The 26,972-nt window shown below is 42.3% G+C and overlaps 1 protein-coding gene across 14 annotated transcripts; it reads left to right on the top strand.

Annotated features, from left to right (window-relative positions):
- Positions 1-736: 736 nt before the first annotated feature.
- Positions 737-26,972, top strand: CD200 (CD200 molecule). Of its 14 annotated transcripts, none has more exons than XR_012024446.1 (8): positions 742-876; positions 1,602-1,875; positions 4,989-5,070; positions 8,598-8,918; positions 11,375-11,647; positions 13,865-13,972; positions 26,258-26,427; positions 26,710-26,972. XR_012024446.1 is itself a non-coding variant. In XM_072812303.1 (8 exons), the coding sequence occupies exons 5-8, from the start codon at positions 8,720-8,722 to the stop codon at positions 19,232-19,234; spliced, it is 588 nt and encodes a 195-aa protein (XP_072668404.1). In that variant the 5' UTR covers positions 742-876; positions 1,602-1,875; positions 4,989-5,070; positions 5,903-6,029; positions 8,598-8,719; the 3' UTR covers positions 19,235-20,572. The 14 variants fall into 14 exon arrangements, 13 of the variants coding, with proteins under 13 accessions (XP_072668395.1, XP_072668400.1, XP_072668404.1 ...); XM_072812303.1 differs by lacking the exons at positions 26,258-26,427; positions 26,710-26,972 and adding exons at positions 5,903-6,029; positions 19,227-20,572; XM_072812294.1 differs by lacking the exon at positions 26,258-26,427 and having other exon boundaries at positions 737-876; positions 1,641-1,875.

Below are 26,972 nucleotides of genomic sequence, written 5' to 3'. Positions count from 1 at the left end.
AGAAGCGACCAGAGTTCACAAATGGTTCAATCCCAACGCAGCAGACGGCATTCGGGTCCCAGGAGGACAGTAGTTAATCAGTACATACTGGGGGCCCACAGCCGGCTCCGCTCAGCGCCCCCGGAGCACCTTTCTTGACCCCCCGCACCTCCCCCTGCACCTCCCCAGGGAATCACAACCCCCGCCCCCCAGCCCCTCGCTCTCCCTGCAGGAGCACAGCGCTCCGGGTTCGCACCACCCGCGCTCCCCAATCGCACTTCCAAGACCCCTATTAAAAGCCTCCGTTGGGGGATCCCTGGGCGCCTGCCTTTGGCCCAGGGCGCGATCCTGGAGACCCGGGATCGAATCCCACGTCGGGCTCCCGGTGCATGGAGCCTGCTTCTCCCTCTGCCTGTGTCTCTGCCTCTCTCTCTCTCTCTCTCTCTGTGACTATCATAAATAAATTAAAAAAAAAAAAAAAAAAAGCCTCCGTTGGGTTTCAGCTCCTCCGGCCTAGACGCCCCCCGCCCTCGGCGCCCCCTGCCTCCCGGCGCAGGTGGCCCGACGGGGCGCTGATGCTCGGCCGCGCTCCCCCCGCCCGCGGCCCCCGCACCCCACCATTTCCTCCCTCAGTCCCGCCGAGTGGAAATGGAAAAACATGTATATATTTTCCTGCCAACGCGGTCTCAGTTTCTCTACGAGCTGCAGCTGTTTCGGGGTGCGAAAGTCAAGTGCGGAGCCCGCGGCCGGCTGCGGCGCGGCGCGGCGGGGAGGCGGTCGGCGGGGCTGGGGCGGGGACAGGGCCTCCTCCGCGCGCCCGGGCCGCCCCGTGAAATTCCCTCGGGCTCCCAGCCCCGGCCGCAGTGCGGCGCCGCCCGAGCCACCGCGGGGATGCGGGTGAGCGCGGCGCCGCGTGGACAGAGCGCGCGGGGGCGGGGGGGGGCAACGGGGGTACAGGGGGGCAGCGGGGGGCAGCGGGGGCTCAGGGAGGGCAGCGGGGGGCGCAGGGAGGGCAGACGGGGTGCAGGGGGGACAGCGGGGGCGCAGGGAGGGCTCAGGGAGTGCAGAGGGGGCGCAGGGAGGTCAGCGGGGGCGCAGGGGGGGCCGCAGGGAGGGCTCAGGGAGTGCAGAGAGGGCGCAAGGCGGCGCAGGGAGGGCAGCGGGGGCGCAGGGGGGGCGCCGGGAGGCCGGCGGGGGGGCGGGGCGTGGCGGGAGCCGGCGGCGCGGGGCTCGCGGGGGTCCTGGGGCTGGGGGGGCGGGGGCGGGGGCGGCTGGCAGGTCCAGCGCCGGGTCCCCGCGGGCACCGCCGCGGAGGTGGGACCGCGGAATCCAGCGCTCCCTGGCGCCGGGAGAGCTCGCTCCGCCCGGGGGGCGCCGGCCTCCCCCATCCTCCGGGCCTTGGGCTCGGGGGGGCCCAGAAAGGGACGAGAGGAGTCAGGGTTAAAGACCAGGGTATCCAGGCGACACAGGCACTTTGTGTGTTCGGGATCTGTTTACGCGCCGCGGACTGGACGAGGATCTGGGTCCACTGGGATGGTAGCAGGGAACCCTTAAGATCCAGATACGAGTAATACCTCGGGTTTGCTTTTGTTTTCTTTTTTCATATACGGTTTCTTGGCAAGACCGCTTGGCCAGTTATTTCAGTATCTTTCTTAACAAAGGAGAACGGTGGCCTCGGAGCTTGTGTTTACTCCGCGCCCTGGATGCTGCTAAATCTTGACAACCATCCTTCGGAGGAGGAATGCTTCTGTGATTTTACAAATAAGGAAAACAAGCAGAGAGGTTAATTTTTCCAAATCCATGCGACTACGCGCCATGGGATCAGGATTTGCTCCTAGAAACTCAGGGGAAGAGGCATGGATAGGAGCAGTTACCTGCCAGGGGGCCAGCCGCCAGGTAAGACCAGGCCTCTGGGAACTCTGGCCCTCTTGGCAAGGGGTAGAATTGGATTTCTCCATTTTCTCCATTTTGGACTCCCTATACGTGATTTGATTAATGGTATTTTTTTTCTTTTTTGAAAATGTTATTTTTTTTTAGGTTGCCTCACATATATCAGTGTTCCTATATCTTAGGCACTGTATTAAGTGGGTTAAATGCTTAATTCTCATAGTAACCCAATGAAATAACAATAGTATTTATTTAGCGCTTACTTACATCACTCACTAGTCTTGGGTGCATATCATGTGCTGTCTTGTTTAGTCTTTTTTAACAGAAGGATTGGTGATTTTATTTTTGCTTGCATCTTGGAGAGGTGAAGTCGTTTGTCGGAGCCCACACATCTGGTATTTGTGCTAACTCCGGCTCATCAACCACAATAATTATGTATATATTTAATAGCAAGGCTTTCCTTCTAATTCCCTTCCACCATCGTTGTGTTTTCTTTTTCTTTCTTTTTTTTTTTTTTTGGAACTGAGGGTATTTATTTTTTTTTTTGAGGTGCATATTTATTTTTTTAATTTATTTTTTATTGGTGTTCAATTTACTAACATACAGAATAACCCCCAGTGCCCGTCACCCATTCACTCCCACCCCCCGCCCTCCTCCCCTTCTACCACCCCTAGTTCGTTTCCCAGAGTTAGCAGTCTTTACGTTCTGTCTCCCTTTCTGATATTTCCCACACATTTCTTCTCCCTTCCCTTATATTCCCTTTCACTATTATTTATATTCCCCAAATGAATGAGAACATATAATGTTTGTCCTTCTCCGACTGACTTACTTCACTCAGCATAATACCCTCAAAGATACAAATGCAATGAAACGCCGGGACACCTGCACCCCGATGTTTATAGCAGCAATGGCCACGATAGCCAAACTGTGGAAGGAGCCTCGGTGTTTTCCTTTTCTTTCTTAAAAATTCTTTGCTCCCAGCCTACCCAGCGTGTTTAGGTGTGCATCTGCTTTCTCTGTTATCCTAAAACACAGATTTTCACTATGAGAGCCAATCCGTTCTGCATTCCTCATCATCTTTGCTAGGATTTGGGTTTCCATGTGAGAGAGGGGCATATGGTTAAAAAAAAAAAATGGCATGGAGTTCAAGTGCCAAAGAAAGCTTTTTAGTTTCGGAAGCCAAGAGCCTGAGCACTTGAGCCTTAAAGCCTAAATGCTGGAAAACCCAAGGACATACATTATTCCAGAGGGGAAGAATGCAGGGAATGGAGAAACCAGCTTTCTTGATCCTAAGGGAAATAAGTATTTTCTAGGCTGGGAGAGCAAAGAGGGACTAAATAAAATCTGAATTCAGACACGATCTTGTGTTCTGAAAAGGCAGCCCTGTGCCCGGTCTCTGTGAATGGGGAGGGAGTTCAGGAGGCTGGTAAATAGAACGTACAAGGAGGTGTTGAAATCCAAGAATGGAAAACACCTGCACCTTGCTTTCCTGGGGGGGGGGTGGGGGACGACTGTGGGAAGAGACCGGCCTTCTCATCATGACAAGGAAAGCATAAATTGGAGATGGGTAGATACATGGGGGTCTAGGCAGAGAAAGCTTGTAGATTTTTCCTTGGCCTAACACAGAGAGGACCTGGGAGCATGGAATCAAAACAAAAGAGAGTAAGAGAAGACACTTTGTATAAACCCAAGGTTTAATTGCACAAATGTGCCCAAGACTAGTGAGTGACGTAAGTAAGCGCTAAATAAATAAATACTGTTATTTCATTGGGTTACTATGAGAATTAAGCATTTAAACCACTTAATACAGTGCCTAAGATAGTAACACTGATATACGGACCATATGACTGGAGGGGAACGCAGCTGTCTCAGGGACTTCTACTGTGGATAGATGGTTGCAACCAAGGGTTAGTAGCCCTGTGCCATGGCTTGGCAATGTGTGAGCCTCTAAGCCTGGAGATGCAGTGCCAGAGATTGGGACAATTATGAGGTGCTGAAGTGGTAGGGGCTCAACTGACAGAGATTATGAGATATTGGCTGAAATGAAGTCTCTACCTCTATAGCTGAAATGACAATATGAAATTCAGTTAAAGAAAAATACAGAGAAACCCACATTTCTTCCACATCTCTATCATAGAGAACTATAGGGAAAAGTTCTGTTTCTTGCCTCTACCCTCATGAACACATGCACGAAGACCAAGTAAATGGATCCATGGGGGCCACTATAGAGAGAAGTTAATTTATCTGCTTCCCATCCTCTCATTTTGTAATAAATGATACCCAGAATAGCATTAAATGTTACCATGTAAGAATACCAAGGATTTCTGCCCAGACATGTGAAAATAAAGCAATTAAATAAATAAATAAATAAATAAATAAATAAATAAATAAATACTACTTTTAAAAAATATTTATTTATTTACTTGAGAGAGAGAGAGAGAGAGAGAATGAATGAGCACAAGTGGGAGGGACAGAGGGAGAGGGAGAGAGAATCTCAAGCAGACTCTGTGCTAAGTGCGGAGCCTGAGACAGGGCTTGATCCCTGGACCTTGAGATCATGACCTGAGCTGAAAGCAAAGGTTGGATGCTTAACCAGCTGCGCCCCTGGACATTACTATTTTTTAAAAGGAGTGATTCACATAAAGTTTGCAGAACTTGCAGGAGAATCTACTTTGGCGAAGGTCAAGGCAGTCATTATCTTTCTGGAAAGTGGTTGCCCCTGAATTATGTCTTTAATGTTAACAGATGTGGATTATTTGGGAAGTGGGTGCTCTTTAGCATTTATAGCCTCTGTGTTTTCTCTGTGTTTTTAGGGCAATTTGTTCCCCCAGCCATCCCCCATCTTTGAGGCCTTGCCCTAGACAATAATGGCCCTAAATCAAGACCTCAAATTGCTAGGGATTGCCATTACAGAGGAGTCATGCTTTTCTCTTCCCACATCCTGAGCACACTCCTTTATTTCTTCCATTATAGTCTCTGGTTCTGCATCCACAAAACCAAAGTCATCTGGTGGTTAAAACGTCAGCTGCAGCATTTCCCTCAAGTAGCCCTGAGACCGAAGCTTCCTTAGCTTCTGATCCACATGCAAATGCCCATTTCTGTGCTTTGCTTTCTGTCTTCAGGTGTTCAGGAGGCTCTTCTGTCAACTGTCTACCTGTGGACTGATTTGGCTCTTGGCAAGAGTGATGCTATGCAGGGCGCAAGGTAAAAAGATACCAGTTCCCCTGCCTGGAGTCCAGAAAGCATAATTTCTGGAGAGGAGACAGACATCTGGCTACTGTTGTTTTGTGCTATGCTACTTCATTTGTCTGCATGAATTATTTAAACATGTAATTTGCTTGGAGGAATGGGAGTGGTTCTTTCTGCTTTCCACATTTTTTGTTTTCAAAGTGGAAAAACACTTTGAATATTTAGAAACTGTTTCCATAGCTAAAACCAGACATGAAAAAATTCATTTCGATTAAGATATCTTTCTCGATTAAGATGTCTTTCACCTGTCAAATCAAATAAGTTTGAAATATTATTTAAGTTAAAAAAAAGAAATATTATCTAAATGTAATTCTCTATGTTTATAAAGATTTGGAAATGCTTGGGGAGGATGGATGAACATACCCTTCTTGGAAGATAAGCTGGCAGTAAACCTTTAAATTGGGTGTACCCCTCTTTTGCAGAAAACAATGGAAAATAATGAAATAGAGAGGTTACATAGGTTCACGGTCTATTATATAAAGCATATGCCTGTGCTGTCCACTTATCTGTTGAGTTTCCTAATTGTGCCAGGCCTTTCTCTGTTCCAGGGGAAGCCACCCCTCACTTTGCCACTGACCTTTTATCACCTTGCATGTGATGTTGCTCTCCGTCAGCCTTCACGGGTAGAGACAGGGCAGGCTTCACACCATCCACGGCAGAGCCTTTACCAACCGACTGGTGGGGAGCGAGGGGTGGGGGAGAATGGAATGGAATCTAAATGGAATTCCATAGAAGCATCCAAGAATTGTAAACTTTCCACTAAATTATTTCTTCCATTGTCAAGTAGGACAATCACCTAAGAAGTGAAAACCCTAGCTCTGGTTCCTTTTCTACTCTCCATTCTAAGAGCAGCAATTTCTTCAAATCTCTGCTCTGCAAAATCTCAACAAACCTTCAGAAAACCCCAACAACAGGTATAGACTCTAGAACTTTTCACATCTACCAAGAGTACACCTCCCGAAAACTATACTTCCGTGGCACTCGTGGCTTCAATTTGTATCTCTTGCTCTGCCTACCTTCTCATCCCTGACGTTGTGGAAGCGCCATTGAGAGGATATTGTTTATTTGTTTGTGCTTCTTTTTTTTTCTAATCACACTAGCTAACGTTTTCTCTATGTTATTCATTTAAAAAAAAAAAACAGATTTTGGTATTTTTGATTAGGTCTACATGTTGTGTACCATTTCATTAATTTGTGCCTTTATCTATGTTAATTCACTCCTTTTATCTTTTGGGGGAGTGAGATGTTTGGATATATGTGTGCATTCATTTTTTCCATCATTCTTGCTTCCTTAGGATTGAATATTTTCCTCTGAAAATGGCTTTATTAATTTCTATGGATTTTAATACATTATATCTCCTTGTCTTTTATAGTAATTGATGGAATTGGTTATTCTTGCTATGGTATCTGGTATAGTTAGAGTTCAAAGAAGTATGCAAATTTTTTGTTGATTGCGTTGAGGACAGTGTTCAAGGTCATAGGGTAAGAGCTTTTCTTACACTATTTCAAGTTCAATCTAGGGGAATATTTATAAAGATTATATGTTCTCTTTGGGTAAAAGTTTATAAATACATTCCTATATACACACACATATATAAAACCTAAACATATATGTAATGATTTATGTATAAATCCTCACTTTTCAAATCTTCTCATTCTTATATTTGACTTTTTTGCTTTATATGTAGCATCTAATATACGGAATTGAAAATCCCTGAGCAAACTATCGAAAAACTCTCCCATTATCATTGTGCATTTAAAATTTTTTCTTTGCAATTCTATGGCCTTTTATATTTTTCACTTAGGTTGTTAGACACATAAACCTTTGTTTGTTAGGGATTTATTTACTTATTTGAGAGAGAGAGTGAGAGAGAACATGGCAGGGAGAGGGAGAGGAAATCTCAAGCAGACTCCTCGCTGAGCCTGGAGCCCAACGTGGGGCTCAATCCCATGACCCTGAGGCCATGACTTGAGCTAAAATTAAGAGGTGGATGCTTAACTGACTGAGCCACCCAGGCTTCCCATCATAAAGGCTTATAATGAATATATCTTATTTTAGATTGCTCCTTTTATTATTTTGAAAAATACATTTTGTCCCTTACAGTGCTTTTGTCTCCCATTCTTCCTTTTGCCTTCTTGTAAGTCTCAACGGTCTGATGCCAGAACATCCCAGGTCTTTGAATTTTTCTTTAATTTTTTTTCCATATCTTTATCTCTTTGTGCTACATTCTGGAAGAATTCCATGACCTGCTTTTCCTACTTAGTTTACTCTTCAGTGACGTCCAGTCTACTAAGTCAGCCAAATCATTAAGATTTTATATTTGTCACTTTCTGCAACTCTACTTTCTACTATTTACAATGCTGGCTTCTTTTTACACTTGAGATATTGCATTTACTCGTATCAAAGTGTTTATCAATTTATGGTAACTTTATTCATTTGGTAGGTATTCTTGGGTTTGTAGAGGCTTTTTCTTCTTTCGTTGTGTCAGCTTTCTCAAATGTCTGCCTAATTATATTAAGATTTCCCACTGAATCATCTGTTGTATCAGTATGAACAGCAAGCATTGGAGGGGGAAGAAATTACTATCACGCCTTATATTCTTCACTGCATTAAGTAAAAATGTGGGAATGGGTAGACTGTTACTGGTTGTCAAAGCCATCTGGTCCTGTGCAGGGTTCCTAAAGCATATTATTTTCATATATATGTGTATATATATATATATATATATATATATATATATATATATATATTTAAAGATTTTATTTACTTATTCATGAGAGACACAGAGAGAGAGGCAGAGACACAGGCAGAGGGAGAAGCAGGCTCCATTCAGGGAGCCCGACATGGGACTCGATCCCAGGTCTCCAGACTTGATCCCAGGTCTCCAGGATCATGCCCTGAGCTGAAGGCAGATGCTCAACCGCTGAGCCACCTGGGTTGCCCATAGTTTTATATTTTATTGTTACACTTTTCTTCCTTATGTCCCTGTGTTCACCACTGCTCTCTGGAGGCAGACGCCCCCTCTGTAGAGTGTATGTGTAGAGTGTGAAGAGCTGCTACATCTGCACTTAAACTAATCACTCTGCCAATTGTCCATGGGCCCTTTCTTGCTTCTACCCCTCTGGGCATGAGCCCTCTTGGTGATGCTTCTGTTCTCTCTGGCAGTCTTCATCTCCAACCTCATTCTACCTACTTCCAGTTTACAGGGGTTCTTCACACAACTTCTAGTCACTGAGAGTTTACTTTCTTGTTTTTTTTCTTTGTTTGTTTTTGTTTTTTTACTTTGTTACTCTTAAAGACCGACTAAACATATTTGAACCTACATTTCTCTAGCAGCGTCAGGCATGTAGGTAAATGTTTTTTTTGCACTATCCACTATCTTTTCTATGTTGAACTTTGAACATGCATTTTTTAATCAGAAAAGTATGTATGTCATGTATTAAATTTTAAAATATAAATGTTCTTTTATGATTCCATGTAAGTGGTGACCCAAGACGAAAAAAGGCTGCTGAATACACCCGCTTCCTTAAGATGCTCTCTGCAAAATCCCGAGGAAGTCTTGATAGTGACATGGCAAAAAGTCAAGCCTGTGAGCCTGGAAAACATGGTCACCTTCAGCAAGAATCATGGGGTCGTGGTCCAGCCTGCCTACAAGGACAAGATAAATGTCACCCAGCTGGAGCTCAAGAACTCAACCATTACCTTCTGGAATACCACCCTGGAGGATGAAGGGTGTTACAAGTGCCTCTTCAACACTTTTGGTTCTGGGAAGATCTCGGGAACAGCCTGCCTCACCCTCTCTGGTGAGGATCTCCGAGAATACATTGTCTCTGGCTAGACGTGTTATGCTCCACAATGTTCGGAACGTGGTGGTAGGCCTAGTTTTTCAGGATCCTAACCTCAGAAAGGTTCATGAGAAGATGCTTAGCCTTTCATGTCTGCTATGACCGTGCTTGTGGTTGTTTTGGAAAGTTCACGGGGGCTACATTGAATCTCTGCGTGGAGGGACCTTTGCTCTGAGAAATCATGTTGTCAGCAAGAGTAAATTAAGTACCATGGTGAGGATGATGGGTTCTCCGTAAATGTGATGTGATTCAGACCTAGCGTTGCCATTAGCCATCACGTGGCCTTGGAAGAGTCCTGTCCGCTCTGAACCAGAGTTTATTTATCTGATAGATCATGTGTGGGATCTCTAACAGCTTTACCATTTTTGGATCTAACATGTTGGCCAGATTGGGCTCACCTGGAGCCAATTACAGTGGTCCCTCTCATTTTGTCTCACCAAAATTCTCTCGGGATTGATAAGGGGACATATGGCAGAGGCTCTTCATAACCTGATGCCAACTAGGGATTTAACTGGATAATAAGCATTCTTTTACAATCCAAGAGGCTTAGTTTGAGAAGATTCTTTTACTTTTAACTGACACATAGCTGAGATTGGGAACTGAGAAGTGGGAGTAAGGGGCAACTTTGGACCATGGCACAGCTGGTGAGTGTTTTAGAAGGGAAAGAGAAATGTAGACAGAGTTATCAGGAGTGTGAAAGTGAGAGTGCGAGCCCACCAAGAATATTGGACATGGGTAAGAGGAGGCTCAGTAGACAAGAGTGCAGAGGGGGGGATGGCAACACTGGAAAAAGGTTTCTCTTGCTTATTTTGCCTATGAAGAGTCCTCTCTGCAGGATATTACCTCAGGTTTTCTTCTTGACTCTAATTCTTTTGTTTTCTTTGTCTCTTTGAAGACAAAGAGACTTTGTCTCTCTTTGTCTTTCCCCATCTTCCCTTCCAGTCTTCCCTTCTTTCCTTTCATCCTTCCTCCTACCTCTTCACTTTTCTTTTTTCTTCTTATGTCATGTTTTACTCATTTCTGTTACTTTTTTAAAATTTTTGAGATTTTATTTACTTATTCATGAGAGACACAGAGAGAGAGTCAGAGACATAGGCAGAGGGAGAAGCAGGACTCCATTCTAGGACCCCTGAGCCACAGGCAGGTGCTCAACCACTTAGCCCCCCTAGCTTCCCATCTGTTACCTTTTCTTTTCTCCTTTCTTCTTTTTTTTCTCCTCATCTTTCTCTTTTCTACTGCCCCTCCTTTACTTATAACCTTTTGTATTATTTTTTGCCTGAAAACCAGGTTCCCCTGCGTCTTCTGGCTAGTAACCCAGTTCTTTTCCACACTGAGCCTTTCCAGCCACACCTTAGAGCTTTCATGGAAGTCATCTCTTGATATACCAGAGAGCCCTGACACCCAGTCTCCATGCCAACCATACTCGCCTTTCTTCACTTTTATCTGTCTTCCCCTCAAGCCCAGTGACTTTAGTAATCTCATGGAAAAAAGCCACAGTCCTTTGGCTCTGTATTTCCTCCAGCCCACTGCCACCTACCTGCCTCTTGAACCTCTAAGCACAGACCAGGCTTTCATTTAGCTCCTGCCCTTTAGTTATCTTGTAGGCTCCAGAGCAACCACAGGAAAGCTGGCTTGCATTTGCTTAGCAGAGATAAACTACACATTGAAAGTACACACTGATAATGACTTCGCTAGTCAAGGGACTTTTGAAAGGGAACAGGGTTGCAGCTGAACTAACGTAATATCCTTTTCTCATAAGCTCGTTATTTTCCTCTTAACTCCATAAGGTGATCCCCAAGGTCCTTCCAGCTGTCATTCTGTGACTTTCTGGTTATCAGCAGTGAATTTCTAATTTACATTTTCTATAGATAATTCTGAGTGGGGACTTTTCAAGTCTCCTCCATTGCATCTCATTCCCTGGTCCAGCTCCAAGCAGACCAAGGCCCACTTCTGAGCAGCAGCCCATCCACGGGCTCTGTTCTGAAGCTGCCCTGGGGCTTCCGAGAAGCACAGGCTACCTGTCTGGAAGCGCTGACCATTGTCAGACTATGAGAGGGATACCCAGAAGAAGTCAGAGATGGCTGCCTTGCCCATGGAAAAGGAGAACAGAATAAGTAGGCTCTAGACTGTTTGGGAAAGAAGACCCCCTCTGTCCATTGAGCTAATTCCCCTGCAGACAAACTACAGAGAGGATTTTTCTTGTTACAGGGTTGTACTAGGCCAGTTTCCATCCCTCTGGCCAGGCGATTGCTTAGACACAGGAAGAACCGAGAAGGCCCAGTTCAAGTCGGATGGGCCACCTTATCCCTTGAGGCCTCCCCCTCACCAGTGTCTTTCTGTAAAGATCTTCCTTCAGCCTCTGAGGAGCATGTGGTGCTTAATTCATGGTAGACCATCATTTTTTTTTGTCCCAGTACAGCCCACAGTGTTTCTTCACTACAACTTCTTCGAAGACCAGCTAAATATCACGTGCTTTGCCAATGCCCGCCCAGCACCTGTGATCTCCTGGAAGGTCGCTGGGTCAGGGATTGAAAACAGTACTGAGGTTCTCTTGCACCCCAATGGGACCACATCAGTCATAAGCGTCCTCCACGTCAAAGATCCCAAGAGACAAGTGGGGAAGGAAGTGGTTTGCCAGGTTCTGCACCTGGGGACAGTGACCAGCCTCAGGCAGACTGTGGATAAAGGTAAGAGAAGGTGGGCAAAGATGGCTGTGGGTGCGTCTGCCATCAGCACCTGGAAGGTGCTGAATGTTCTGCAAAGCCTCTTGGCCACTTAGCAGAGGAGCTCGAGGGAGAGAATGGAGTAAGTAAGGAAAGAAAAACAGAGTTGAGAAAGTTTTACTTAGTAAGTGTGGTAGGTTGGCCACATACCAAATACTTCTGCTGAGATCCACCCATGCATTTTTGTCGTTGTTGTTGTTTCCCATGCTGCTGACACTTCCAGAGTGTCTACTGTCGCAAGCTTTGGGACTCTTGAACTGGCACAGTAAGCGAGACTCAGGCCCTAGGCTCACAAAGCTCCTATCCCAGAATGGGAGCACAGAATGGGCAGTTATACCACTGTGTGCGATAAGAAAGCTACGGTACACACTGGTGCACCCCCGGGACGACTGAGGGTTTGGGAGGAGAGCATCAGCTCAGTCTAGAGGGATCCACGAGCATTTCCTGGAAGAGGTGACATCTATGAGGAAGGCTTTGCATAATCTACACTGTGGAAGAGGGGCCACTGAGCTTTTAAGAAAGGGATTGACCTGACGATGTCTTCCGCATCCCTTTGAAACAGACTGCCTCCTGCGCAAGACCCCTTTTGCTTTCTTGTGTTTCTCTTTAAGCTGCTGTCTCTGGGCCTCATGGATACAAGAAATGAGTGTTGTGGGCAGGAAACTAAAGGGAGTGGCAGTTTTAGGCAGGATGCTTTTGGAATAGCCACAGTTTTGATCTGTGTGATTTGGAAGCACTAGGTCTGGGTGAGGCTCTCCGTAATAAGCCTCCTAAAAAGATATTGGTGCTTTTTTTTTTTTTTTTTTCCCCAGGGAGCATTTTAAGCAATGAAGCCTAGAAAAAGTTTCCCCTGTATGCCTTATTGGTTTCCCCTGCATGCCTTATTGGTGTGTAGCTTCTAGGGAACATTTCCGGTTGTCATTTGGGGGGGGGGGGTCCTTGAAAAAAAACAGACTAATCAAAAAGTCGACATTTAGGTAAATTTAGTCAAGAGATTTGCAGGGTTAGATTTGGACATCTGTGAAGAGATCCTCATTTTCAGCCAAGGCAGAGGGTAAATCTCCCCAGAAAACAAACACCTGAAAAGGCACATGTCTTCTTTTCCAAGAATGCCAAACTCAACTTCCATAGTTTGTAAATTCTTTTTAAAGATTTTATTTATTTATTTATTTATTTATTTATTTATTTATTTATTCATTCATTCATTCATGAGAGACACAAAGAAAGAGGCAGAGACACAGGCAGAGGGAGAAGCAGGCTCCCTCTGGAGAGCCCAATGCGGGACTCGATCCCAGGACCCTGGGATCACACCCAGAGCTGAAGGCAGATGTTCAACCGCTGAGCCACCCAGGTGTCCCATGTTTGTTCTGTGAACATCGCTGAAAGTCTTCGATGCTTCAAGCATATTAAGCACTGGAAGTATGGAAGTTAGACACGTCTCTCTGTCTGAAGGTGCTCCATTGAATTGTGATGTGCAAATCCCTTTATAGAAGTATGGGGAAGATGCTGGAAACTCCTGAATCAGGAAACTCTCCCCCTGCCTTAGTAGTGCAGAGTGACACTGAGGAGCCGCATTTATTGACTGTTGGAAAGAGATTTAATAACAAAGACATAGGTTAGAAGAAATACAATAAAAACATTGAGATGAGTTACTCCTGGGGTTGGAATCCTGAAATTCGCGGTTTTTTTCCTTCATATTTCTCTATATTTTCCACAGCTTCCTCAATAAATATATTACTTTAATGGACTGTATGGCAAAGAATGTGTGCTTTGGAGGCAAACTGATCCCTGAGCAAGCCTTAGTTCTAACACTTAAGATGCTGATTTGGGGCTTCCTTAGCTTCTCTGAGCCTCAGTTTTTTTGTTCTGTTGTTGTTTTTTTATGTGAGGTGATAATACCTAACTCTTGGGCTGTCTTGAGTATTAAATGAAGTTACATGTTCAAAGCTCTTATGAGATAGTAACCACATAAAACATGTAGTTAGACTATTATTAACTGGTTGTTATTGAAATAATGTGGAACCACTAACAGAGATCTCAGTTGGTATATATTCAAGGATAATTTTCATTGAAAGCTCAATTTAAGGAAAAACTCATCACAAGAGTTGCTTTATCACTTTTTGCCTCACAGTTTCCACTTATGACTTTGTTTCTCCTTTCTCCCCCCTTCACCATCTATAGGTTTTTGGTTTTCTGTTCCGCTGTTGTTAAGTATTGTTTCCCTGGTAATTCTTCTGGTCTTAATCTCAATCTTATTATACTGGAAACGTCGTCGGAACCAGGACAGAGGTGAGTTATAGGACATACAGACAAGGAAACAAATGATTTTTTAATAGCAATTTGGGAGGGACACAGGAAGATGGTAAGTAAGGATGGCAACAATGTGTTTTGTTTGTTGTGTGCTGGTATTTTAGGACACTTCGGGATGTGTGTCATTTTCTTGTAGTTGGACATTAAGCTGGATGCTTCTGCTTTTCATTTGCTAAGATCATTTCATGGCTAATTATGTCTAAATTAAGAGGAAGGGTTGATGAGAGGAAATGTGGAAAATGTTTATGCACTCACTGCAGCTGATGGCAAAACTAGAGAAAGAAGTCTCAAGTACACACACTTGTTCCAATCCGTGTTAACGAGGACAATCTCTTTTCTATTGATAGCACTCCTCAGGCCAGCTACTGCAGTAAGAGACTCTGAGATAGTCCAGTATATTCACTAATTAGATAGTATTTTCTTTGTTATACTCTTGCTATGTCTCAAACACTATAGGTAGCATACAGGTGATCTGTACTTATAAATATGTCATGTCGGGCAGCCCCGGTGGCTCAGTGATTTAGCGCCGCCTTCAGCCCAGGGTGTGATCCTGGAGGCCCGGGATTGAGTCCCACATCGGGCTCCCTGCATGGATCCTGCTTCTGCCTCTGCCTGTGTCTCTGCCTCTCTCTCTCTCTCTCTTCCTCTCTCTCTCTCTCTGTGTGTGTGTATGTGTCTTTCATGAATAAATAAATAAAATGTTTTAAAAAAAATAAAAAATAAAATAAAATAAATAAATATGTCATGTCATTCTGTCCTTATAGACTATAGATTTTCTCTGTCTCTACAATGTCTATCACAGTGTCTCATGTATGTTAGATGTTCAAGAAGGTTTAATTAAAATAGTGAATGAATCATGGGATGAATGGATAGATTTTCAAACTGATGCTTTCAATTCTTTTTTTTTTTTTTTTTAAAGATTTTATTTATTCATGCAGAGACACAGGCAGAGGGAGAAGCAGGCTCCATGCAGGGAGCCCGATGTGGGACTCGATCCCAGGACTCCAGGATCACACCCTGGGCTGAAGGCGGCGCTAAACCGCTGAGCCACCCAGGTGTCCCTCAATTCTTTTCTTTTTGTAATTTCAGAATCTCATAAATGCAGAGTCTGAAACATTGGGAGATAGTATAAAATGAGACACTCTAAAACAAGAGGAGTCAGCGAGAGAGAGAGAATTAATGTTTTTGTTTTCATAAGGCAGTGCATAATTTATTAAAGTTAATGGAAACCTGCAGTTTATGGTGTTTGTGGTGGGGATTTCCAAGGGTGAAAGGCTGATAAGAGAGTTTTTTCCTGTAGAGAAGAAAAAAAAAAAAAAAACCTGTTGGTTTAGAGTGTTATTTTAAGTTTCTATGAAAAATTTCACTCAACCGCTACCCTTTTTCCCTTTTTATTTTGTGTCTCTTCAACTATCTTTCATGTTCTAGGTTTTTTGAACACTTAATTTTGCCTTATATAAGCCTTATATAAACACCAGATTAATTCTTGTGATTTTATAAAAAAAAAAAAAGGCGACAAATCTTCAGTTTCAACAACCCTTTTGTAAAAGTAGATAAAAGTATCTGTTCTGTGGGAAGAGAAGATTACAGATCAGATCATTTTATTGCATATAAACATAAGCCCTAGAATTCATTAGTGCTCTGCAGAATGTCAAAGGCAGAAGGCTCTTTGATTCTACTTTATCCAAACATTTCATTTTTTCCAAGTAGGATTCGAATCCAGAGAGGGAAATGGACTTCCTTCCCTAAGGTCACACAGCTAGTTAACAAGAGGCTTAGGACTAGAACCCCGGTTTTGGTCTGCTGACCTCTGCCAGAATGTTCTTCCAGCTATGATGCCCTGGAGTCCTGACTTGAAAGGCATTATTGGGCTGCATTGATTTTAGTCCTTGCTTGCTGCTACTGCTATACTCTTTTGAAAAGTAAAGCACGAAGTGTTCAAATTCATCTTAAAAAGTCCCTGTTGGAGGAGAATCTAATAATACAATCTATTCAAGTCCAAGGTAAATTCCACTAGAGTGGGGCATTTGCAAAATAATTGTCCTTTGTTCATTAAGTAAGTCTTGGGTTCCTGGGAAATATAATTGTTCAAGGTCTTTTCCAGTTCCTGAAGCAAAGGGAGTCAGCTCTCTTTATTCTCAGGCTTTTCTCATTTATGAAATAAGCACTTGAACCTCTATAGAATTTTGCAAGCACTGGGATTGCCATTTATTGGTGATATCTTCATGACATACGACTAACCTAGTTAATCACATTGGATGTTCAATGGCATATTTTGGGTGACTGAAGTTTTTTGCTAGTTTCAAAAATTTGCTAATTAAAAAAAAAAAAACAAAAAACAGCCAGATCATTTGGTCCCATATACTTAAATAGTTAGTAAAACTAAGTGCCAGTAATACTGGAGACTTAAACACTCAAGAACAAAACTTAAATTATACAAAAAAGTAGGAGAAAGGGAAGGAAACCCTTCCCTAGAAGATATTGACACCTTAAGGTTCTTTAAGTACCAAATTCTGATTATCAATTTGTGATGAAAGTGGGTGGTCCTATGACATTTGCTTCCTATCTTTCCTAACCTTACTTTGGGTTTTCTTTTTTTCCTCTCTTTTTCTTTCCATCATCACCCAAACACATAAAACTTTTGAATGGACAGGAAAACATGATAAAAAAAAATGACACCAAGTTTCTGAGCCTGGTGACTGGGAAAATGGCACTGTGTTTAGAAATAAGGAAGTGAAGAAGGGGAACTGAATGTGTGTGAACGTGTATGTGCCTGTGTTCAAAATTCATGGAGAGACATGAGGAGAGGGAGGCTGAATTAAGTCTTGAATTTACTGAAGTAGAAAAGAATCATCTCCAGAAAGCCAGCCAGTGGGAAGACAAATCTAGTTAAATAAGGTTCGACTCTTTGTTAAATAAATAAGAACAGCAACAACAAAGTCTATTTTAGAACAAAATCCCTTAGTCATTGCTCACAAAAGCACAAGCAAGTTTGTAGTTTTGGGATAGAGGAGTGATCTGTAATGGTGATGTTATTTTTGTAGAAACAGTAGACTCTCTTTTTATTGTGATTCTGTTTAATGCCAGAGAGAATGGTGGTGTTCTTTTCACCAGTAAAGGTACATGCTGGAGGAAGGTTATGATGAGATAGAGGCAGTTTCTCTCTGTGCCATTCCTGATGGGATCATCATGGTTACTGCCCATGAGACAACAACAGTAAGATAATAGGTTGATATGTCTTCAAAGAACATCCTATTTTCTTTTTCTTTCATGAATCTAGTTCTTTATTACTAAAATAGAAAGTGAAAAAATAAAATAAAATTTCCTAGGGAAATTTTCCACCATTCTATAATAATAGTTCTTTCTATTAAAACCCAGTTGATGTCATAAATTTGTCCCTTCCACATAGACTACAATGAAGTTAAGTTTGGAATTGAGAATAGCCTTTGCTTTCTCATTAATCAACCCACCAGTGATCACTTGCTTCTCAGAAACTAACCTCACTTTGGGGGCAGATCTTAGTAGATGGTTAACCACCTCAATTTTTGAAATTTTTATTTTGAGTACCAGTTTTCTTTTGTTTGATTGAGTCAAGGCAGCATTGGCAAACAATAGAAAATTTAGACTCTCATATGAAATGCATATGCCAAACTTCACTTTTTCTTCAAGTGTCTAGAGGGGTTTTTTTTCCTCATCCTCATCATCTGTGTAATTACCCTGAATTCATTAATTTCCCTTTGTAATAATGTAATCTGGAAATGGGCTCTTTTGGAGGTAACAGTGGCAGTATTACTAAAACTCTATGTCCTGGTTGGAATCGTGTCACTTTCTTCTATTTTAAGCTTAGTGCTATAACAAAGAACAGAAGTGCCCAATAAATAGATTGTGATGGTGAAATTGGTAATAGTTGGAAGGACAATACAAAGACTATTTGTTTCGAAAATAATAAGAATCTTTGCGTAATAAGTGTACTTATGTCTCCCTGACGCAAGCTGCATGGGTGGCAGCCCGCACCCCTAACCCAGTTTCCTCATAGCTCCAAGCAGAAGAAATGTGGTGCTTTACTTATTTATTTATTTATTTTTTAATTTTTATTTACTTATGATAGTCACACAGAGAGAGAGAGAAAGGCAGAGACACAGGGAGAAGCAGGCTCCATGCACCGGGAGCCCGACGTGGGATTCAATCCCGGGTCTCCAGGATCGCGCCCTGGGCCAAAGGCAGGCGCCAAACCGCTGCGCCACCCAGGGATCCCTGCTTTACTTATTTAATGTATTTTTTAAAAGATTTTATTTATTTATTCATGAGAGACACAGAAGGAGAGAGGCAGAGACTTAGGCAGAGGGAGAAGCAGGCTCCTTGCAGGGAGCCCAATGTGGGACTCGATCCCGGAGCTCCAGGATCACACCCTGAGCCGAAGGTCGTTCAACTGCTGAGCCACCTAGGTGTCCTGAAATGTGGTGCTTTAGATGAGAAAAGTGTGAGGCAATCTTTATTGAACTGCTTAGGCCAAAATTGCTGGAAGAAATCTTGCGTTCCAACATATTTTTCTACAAGAGTTTACCCTTGGATGGGTGCAGATGCCATCCGTCATATCCTGTCATGACCTGATTACAAAGTCACTTACTAGCAGAACCTTAGGCCTGGGCAATCTTGCCTGAGCTGTTCTGGGTCTTTTACCACAATTAGTGGATACTGGAATTTTGGGAGGTTTAAAACATTACAGTTTCTGGTAAAGAATTACTTAAGGTTACACCGAGAATGAGAGGTGGCACCAAGATAAAAATCCCGGGTCTTTTCCTTCATTGACTACATGCCTTGTGGGGAGGTCTACATCCTTTCAGTTTATGTGCTAGAAATCTGGTAGCCCTGAAAGGCCCTCCATATGTCCACTATGTGACCACTCCCAGCCCAATGTCCAGCAAGTTCGTATCTACAGGAAACAAAGCTCAAGGTCTTATAAATGAGACACGTGTAGATTATTTGGAATATTTTTGACTTTTTTTTTTTTTTTTTTTGCTTGTAGTCTTGATTCTCCAAAACATTATTTCCTAGAATTACCTATGTCCTTAGAAACAGTCACAGTCTCCCATATCACATTGGGTCAGGAATGTCCTTATCTTTGCCCAGGTATATTCTATGCTTACTGACCTTTCTGTTATTTATCCTCAAATGTATTAGGATAGGCATTATAAATGTTTGAAGTTAATATCTTGATCTTTCTTTTATCCAGAGCCCTAGAGGAATCACACCCTGAAAGTTTTCAGAACCCAGAAAGTTATGCCCTGGTCTACTTGAATCTGACTCAGGAGGAAGGCAGGAGGAAAAGGGTCTTCTCTAAGGGACCTAAAGAACAGAAGAGGTAGGGGTAAAAGACCTAAGAATTTCAAGATTTTCTACTGCCATCTAAGCTACCCAGCGCTTCTGGGAGTTCCAAAAGGAAGTCATTTTACCTCTCAAGTCTGTTGTAGGACTTGATTATGTGAAGCAATGCAGCGTTGTGCTGTCGAAAGGATACTGGATTTTGAATCAGTAGCCACAACTCAGAGGCTGACTCGGGCTCTACCTGATGGCAGCCCTTTGTTCATCGTTGTAGCTCAATGAGCTTCACAGCTGCATCCAGAAAATTAGAAATCTGGACCTGATAGTTTGCCATTCTGCTCTAAAAACTGATGTAACACCAGGAAAAAAAGAAATAAAGAAATGGAAAAAAAAAAAAAAAAAAAGAACGGAGAACACAGGAAGGTGTTAAGGACCAGAGAACTTTTCTGAAACCACCTTTTACCTTTCTGTTGCTGTTCCATCTCTTCTTCCATATTGTTCTTAGGTCCAGGAGTCTTGTTTCCTCATCACCTGGTGATGGTAGTCACTCTATGAGGTAACTCATTGCCTGGTTAGTCACAGGTCTTTCTAGAACCCTTGGTTTCACTGCTGTTCTTCATGTTCTTCTGTGATGTTGACCACAATGACTATGGAACTGAATTCATTACTTACTAGTCAGAATAACGCTGACAACCTTAACTTGACTTATCTACTTATATAGAAGAAGAAGTATTCTTGGTCCAGCAGCTCACATTTTAAAAAAAGCATTTCCTGTCCCATTTGACTTATAATATGATCGAGTTCTATATTAGTCATTGTGAACTCAATTTAGTATAATGAAAATATATAATGAAACAAAAACAAGCATTTAGGAAGTTTCCTGAATAACAGTCCATTCAAACGCTTTTCCCTCCTAGCTTCTTTTCCCATGAGTTAACTTCTCATAATAGCAGAGAAAATATGTATGGGTTTACAAATGCCTTTGTCCTAAATATATTGTTCTAACTAGTGAAACAATTTTGAACTCTTTTTTTTTTTTTTTTTTACAATTTTGAACTCTTAATCACAAGACCAAATTAGTGACTTTTTCAGTACCTTTTGTCTCTACTCAGTGACCTAGGAACTAAAACGCAAGTTGTGTTCACTGTTGAATTGGATATTTGTATATTTAATTTAGTAAGCTTTTCATATGTTATTTAATTCTGTATTATTATATTTGTATTAAGATACTGAATGATTATAAATGTCAAATCTAAATACTTGGTTCGTGATACTTTTTTGGGAAATGTGGACATTAATGATAATCTTTATATTTTCCCGCTGTATGTGAAACCCTCCCCTCCCCTCTATCTCTCACCTGCTAAAAGATGCCACTAACATTTCTGATAAATCACAAAGTCACAAATCAGATATCCCCAGTCAGGCCAGTGGGAGCTCCATAAAGTTGGTAACTGTGTCCTTTTGACGTAACCTGGTCATTTGGGGGGCACTTCCTTGTATATAGTCTTTTGATTTTGCTTTTAGATACCAACCTTTGAAAAACTGATTAGGTTACACAGTTTCAAATCTAATAGGAGCTTCCTTCCACCCTGCCTGGTATCTCAGCTGCCAGATCAGGCAGGATAACTAAAGCAGCAGTTCTCAAAAACTTAGAACATGCTCAAACACATTATTGAGGACCCCAAGGAGCTTTCTTGTAAAGAGAAGTAAATATACAAATTTACCACATTTGTAATTAAAGCTTATAAATTTTAAAAACAAAACTATACAAGCATGTGTCCTGTTAGCATCACCATCAGCGTGATGTCAACATTACCCATCACGTAGCATCTGGCAAGTTCCACAGCACACTTCTGAGAAGATGAGAGTGAAAAGGGCAAATGATGTATTGGCATGATGACAACAATAGTTTTGACTTTGTAGACCCTCTGAAACAGCCTCAGGGACAATATTAAAGACGGATGATTTAAAGTATATGCAAGGAAGGAGACCACCTTATGAGGAGATTTTGTGAGTCTCCCAAAGAAACTCCTTATTAAACAGATATCTTTTCAGTGCCTAAGCGTTCCATTATTTCATCAGAACAGTGCAGGGAGCTAGGACTAGTCCTTCTTCATCACTAATACAGGTGTGTCTCAGAGATATTGTGGGTTTGGTTCCAGACCTCTGCAAAAAGGCAAATATCACAACAAAATGACTCAGATGAATTTCTTGGCCTCCTAGTGCATATAAAGTGTTAAGTTGACAGTATACTATAGTCTATTAAGTGTGCATTAATGTTATGTCTAAAAAAAAAAAACCTATGTACATACCTTAGTTTTAAAATACTCTATTGTGGGGTATGTGGGTGGCCCAGTCAGTTAAGCATCTGCCTTCAGCTCACTCAGGTCATGACCCTGGGGTCCCAGGCTCAGGATCAGGTTCCCCACTCAGCTGGGAGTCTGCTTCTCCCTCCACCCTCCCCCATCTCATGCTCTCTCTTTCTCACTCTCTCTCAGATAAATAAAATCTTAAAAAAAAAATACTTCATTGCTAAAAAATCCTAACCATCATCTGAGCTTTCAGTGACTCGTAATCACTGATCACAGGTCACCTAACAAATAGAATAGTAATGAAGAAGTTTGAAAAATTGTGACAATTACCAACATATGACACAGAGACATGCGGTGAGCAAATGCTTTTGGAAAAATGGCACCAATAGGCTTGCTAGGGGCAGGATTGCCACAAACCTGCAATTTATTAAAAAAAAACACAGTTTCTGTGAGATACACTTGAAATTCAATTAAATTGGCTTAAGAAATGGCTTATCAGTTACCTTGGAGGATATCAAGATACTTGGAATTAGAATAGTAGGTTGTGATGGAAAAAATTGGGGAGGGTATTAGCCAATGAAGGTAGGAGGAGGAAGGGGTAACCCAGAAACCTGTCTTGCTCTAACTCCTGCCCCTTCACCCCTAGGAGGAGCTCACCAACTGCTCCACGCTTATCCAGAATGTTACAATTAGGGGTGCTTTCTCTGAATTTGTGAATTGGAAAGAGGCAGCTTGGGCTTTGCGTGTTTACATAAGATTGGGGAAGTTGTAAGCATTTAAGTCACTTAGAATAATTCAATCATACAGCTCTCTTGCTGGTAAAAATTTAGAAAAATTCCAAGGTGGTAATAAACCTGCCTCAGAGTCAAGGGAAACCAAAAGAAGCCTTTTTCACACAAAACTAAAACTGAAGATAATTTTGAGAGTGTGTCAAAATGTATTAATCTCCAACTAGGTAACATATTATAAATACAGGTTCAAAGAGTACAAAATACATATTGTACCTAGAGATCATAAAGCTTTGGCAAAAACAGTTTTCTTTTTTACAAACAAATTTTCTTCTGTGGCTATTCATTCTTAGCCTACCAAGAACGAGATTGAACTTTTTTTTGAGAAAGAAACCTCCCTAAATTAATTTCTCACAGCTATAATGCTCCTTTCTGGGTTTTGGTTTTTATATTTGCTCCCAAAACATTCCAGATTTGACCTCGGTCTCCCTGCCACGATTGCTCAGGCTGATGAATTTGCATGAGGTCACACAAAACTGATTCATTTCTGAGCAAATGAACTTGGGCACAGACATCACATTCATCTGAGGCTGTGTAATCAGGAATGTGTGAAAAATGAGGCCCCAATTTTTCAGTGATTTTCCTCAGGTAACTGTAAACATGAGATGGGTTGAAACTCCCAACTGAGAATCACAGGCTTCTGGCCCAGTGCCCTCTGTCCCTTCCACTTGTCCTGTGATTCAGCTCACACCCTACTTATCTGCATATCTTGTTTGTTCTTATCTATACTTTCAGAATCCAACTCCTCCCCCCCATCCTTCCACCCGGCCCAAACCATCGCTATCTTTCTCCTTGGCTGTTGCCATAGCTTTCTTTTTATTTAGCCTCCCTGCTGTTTTTCCTTTGTTTGGTCTATTTTCACAACTTTAAAAATCTAAGTCAATACAAATCATGTCATTCTGCACAAAATATCCAAACGCTTCCCATCTTGTTTTAGAAGCCAAGGTCTTTACTCGGGCTATAAGGCTGCCCATGATCAGGCTATGCCTGACAACTCCCTGAATTCATCTGCCCCTCTTTCTCCAGATCAAGCTCTGCCAACCACACCAGCCTCCTTCATTTTGCCACCATTTGGACATGCTTCCACCCCAGGGTCTTGGCACCTACTCTTCTCTGCCTGGAATATGCTTCCACATAGCCACATAAGCCCTTTCCCCAACAAATACTCTCTCCTGCTTTATTTTTCTCCACTGCACCCACTGCCATCTAGCATACTCTATGCTTTATTTATTTCATTTATTAGGTGTCTTCTCCCATTAGATAGTAAGCAGAGATTCTTATCTGCTTGCTTCCTTGCTTTTTCCCAGCAACCAGTATAGGTGGCCAATAAATATTTTTTTTTGGACAAATTAATGTTATGGTAATACATTCTGGGAAGGAGGACTGGTTCAAATAACTTGGCACTGGAACATCTTCCTGTTCTATGAGAAAGTGTGATTGACCTAGAATGTAGGAAGAAGACTCTTAGAAATTGGTGGTCATGAGGCATAGGGACAAACATAATAGATTTAGAGCCAAAAGGGGGGTTTTAAACTCCACTCCTAAAAAAAAAAAAAAATAAAAATAAAAATAAAAAAATAAATAAAAAAAATAAACTCCACTCCTGGGAGCACCTGGGGGCTCAGTGGTTGAGTGTCTGCCTTCAGTTCAGGTCATGATCCTGGGGTCCTGGGATCGAGTCCCGCATTGGACTCCCCACAGGGAACCTGCTTCTCCCTCTGCCTATGTCTCTGTCTCTCTCTGTGTCTCTCATGAATAAATAAAATATTTAAAATAATAATAAACTTCACTCCTGGCACTTAATAATGTGTGATCTTGGGCCAGTCGCTTCATCTCTCTGAATTTACATTTCCTCAGTTATAAACGGAGTGTGTACCGAGTCTCTAACAGAGGGGCTGTAGGGTTCAAGAAGCCGTGTGTCTCTCAGCAGGCCCAAGTGCTGGGGCATGTCTGCCCCCGGTGATCTCAGAACTCCCATCGAAATAGCACGGCCTCATGTCTGTCCTCAATTGTTCTTCAATCCCTCCTCATCTGCACAGCCAGCCCGACCTTTGTCCAGAAGTGGACGTGGGGGGCTGAGGGCGATGGAGGACTGCTGGCAGTGGGAGCCGTCCTCTTGCTGGGCAAAGAAAAATCCAGCTGGGCTTGTCTCCAACAGAAGCAGAGGCCCCAGTGTGCCATCCAGGATGACTTGGCCTCTCCTTGCTCTGAGGCTGAGACAAAGGGAATAAACCATACAAAAGTTAAAGTCTTTTCTGTTTAGCATTGGCTTTCTCTTTCTTTTTTTTCTTTACCAAGTTTATTTAAACAAGACACTTGACTTGAGGGGGAAACCATGTAGGATTCATTTCTTTTAGAGTAGTTTAGCTCTACTTACAGACAGATTGCCCTACATGTAACAACTATTAAAAAAAAAAAGCCATAAAATTGTCCTTGGTTTTACAGTGATAAATGAAAAACAATAAAATTCTCCAATTGAACAAGGTACGCAAAAACCTTTATGTTGTTCTCTTTTTTGTTGTTGTTGTTGTTAAACAGTGAGAGCAAAATAACTCATTGGAATGTAAGCAGCAGGAGGTGGCAGTGGTGGTGGAGGGAAAGTAGCATTGGCTTCCCAAATGTGGTTTTGCCATCTTGCTCTATAGTATTAACAACCACGACCCACCATCAGAGATGGCAAAGAGCCCTCCGAAACCCTTAAAAACGATGCCAGAATTGACATCCTTGAATTCCTGGATTCTCTCCCTAGACTTAATGTTGTTTTGGCAGATCTGATACTATGTCATGACCCAAGGACCTTGCCAGAACTTGAAATGTTCCAGAGAATTCCTTTGGCTTAAAGAGATCCTAGAATTTTATCTTCCTTTTCCATTTGTCCTTTCTGAGAAACCAAGGCAATCCTACAGCTGTCTAGACATAGCTGGAACTAGCTGGGCAGAGAAGATAATTCTCTCTCCTCTGTCTTAGAACTAACTTTAATCTACAAATCCCGTGGAACGACAGAATGTATTGTCCAAGGCAACTCTAGGTCTGTCAAGATGTATTTGATTTGACCAGGTTCTATCTCCAAAGTGTTACCAGCAGCCACCATCTTGTATAAACCATGGACAACAACAGTTTGAGACCTAATGTGTCAAGAGCTGATTGGTATGATGCTTCTGGGTGAGCTGAAACTTCCTGTTGTATGCCAAGGGAACAGCACCCTTTGAGTCTCTATGCAAGGGACCGAGTAGGAATCACAGAAAGTCAGCATTAGTAGTAATCTCAGATGGGGAAACTGAGTCCTAGAGATGTCAAGTGACTCTCTGAAACCATTCAAGCCTCATTCCTTTACCAGGAGAGACAAAAGTAGGGAGTAGCAATTTCCAACGTAGCTCAAAGACTCTTCTGTGGCCTGATAGAAGTGGTTAGGGGCATTGACTCAGCCAAGAAAAACCATTTCCTAAGTTTAAATATAGCCTCAGGAGGTCAGAGCTTTACTGGAACCCCAAATTTTCCTGAACTCCTCCCTCTGCATGAGGATCAAAGCTATTCCCATCACTGGTTTTTGATGTACTTCCAGCTCCTCTCACAGTGAACAGGTAAACATCTGGTTTGATACATATGTGAGGTTACATTCTGGAGAATTCTTTTCTTTGGCTGTCGTAATTTTGACTATCTTCAGCAAACATGTTTTTTGCCTTGGATCTTGACTATGGCGGGACGGAAACACATTCTTGGGTAGGGAGAGGAAAGTTTCTCCAAGTAGATTTAAAAACAAAAACAAAGAAAACCAAGAATCACCCTATGAAGTGAACACTTATAAAGCCAGACTTGAATGAGTTTCCATTCACCCTCATCAGGTTCCAAAACCTAAACATATCAGAGAACATTTCAACAGTGGCAAAAGATGAATAGAAAGAAATGATTTCACAAGTTGGAGCTCATGTTTGGCTTCGCTTATTGAACAAAGGGATGGACGAGAGTGATGATGTCATTCAATGAAGTTTGTAATGATTGGTTTTTACAACAAGTAAGTATATAATAATTTTCTTACCATACGATTATTAGAGAGAGACATGACATTTCTTTTTACCATCTTACATCTTTCTGTGAGTTGCATTTATGGTGATCAGCATGTGTCTCATGGAGGGTAGCATCTATAGCAAGCACTGTTCTAGCTGCCCCACTGTACTGGGTCCTGAGAGATAGTTGCAGAGGGAGGCACTAGTAAAAACATTTTCCTGGAGAAATCTGACACTTAATGACAGGCAAATTAACCTATCTGCATGTTTTGTTTTGGTTTTTTTTTTAGATTTTATTTATTTATTCATGAGAAACACAGAGAGAGGGAGAGAGAGGCAGAGACACAGGCAGAGGGAGAAGCAGGCTCCATGCAGGGAGCCCCACGTGGGACTCGACCCTGGGTCTCCAGGATCACACCCTGGGCTGAAGGCGGCGCTAAACCACTGAGTGACTGGGGCTGCCCCTATCTGCATGTATTTAAAAACAACTTGTGAAATATCATGAAGTGATGTCATGAATGGGAAATAAAATTTAGAAATATGCTGATTATAA

Source organism: Canis lupus, chromosome 35, assembly GCF_048164855.1.
Source record: "Canis lupus baileyi chromosome 35, mCanLup2.hap1, whole genome shotgun sequence".
NCBI classification, from domain to species: domain Eukaryota; kingdom Metazoa; phylum Chordata; class Mammalia; order Carnivora; family Canidae; genus Canis; species Canis lupus.
The sequence above is the reverse complement of the archived record's forward strand: the minus strand, read 5'-3'. Positions and strand labels throughout refer to the sequence as shown.

Bases quoted from the DNA above. Each gene is read 5' to 3' on its own strand.
- CD200 (XM_072812294.1), top strand. From the start codon at position 1,780: ATGCGACTACGCGCCATGGGATCAGGATTTGCTCCTAGAAACTCAGGG. The intron at 1,876-4,988 runs GTAAGACCAGGC...TTCTGTCTTCAG, and splicing joins GCCAGGGGGCCAGCCGCCAG to GTGTTCAGGAGGCTCTTCTG. The intron at 5,071-8,597 runs GTAAAAAGATAC...ATTCCATGTAAG, and splicing joins GATGCTATGCAGGGCGCAAG to TGGTGACCCAAGACGAAAAA.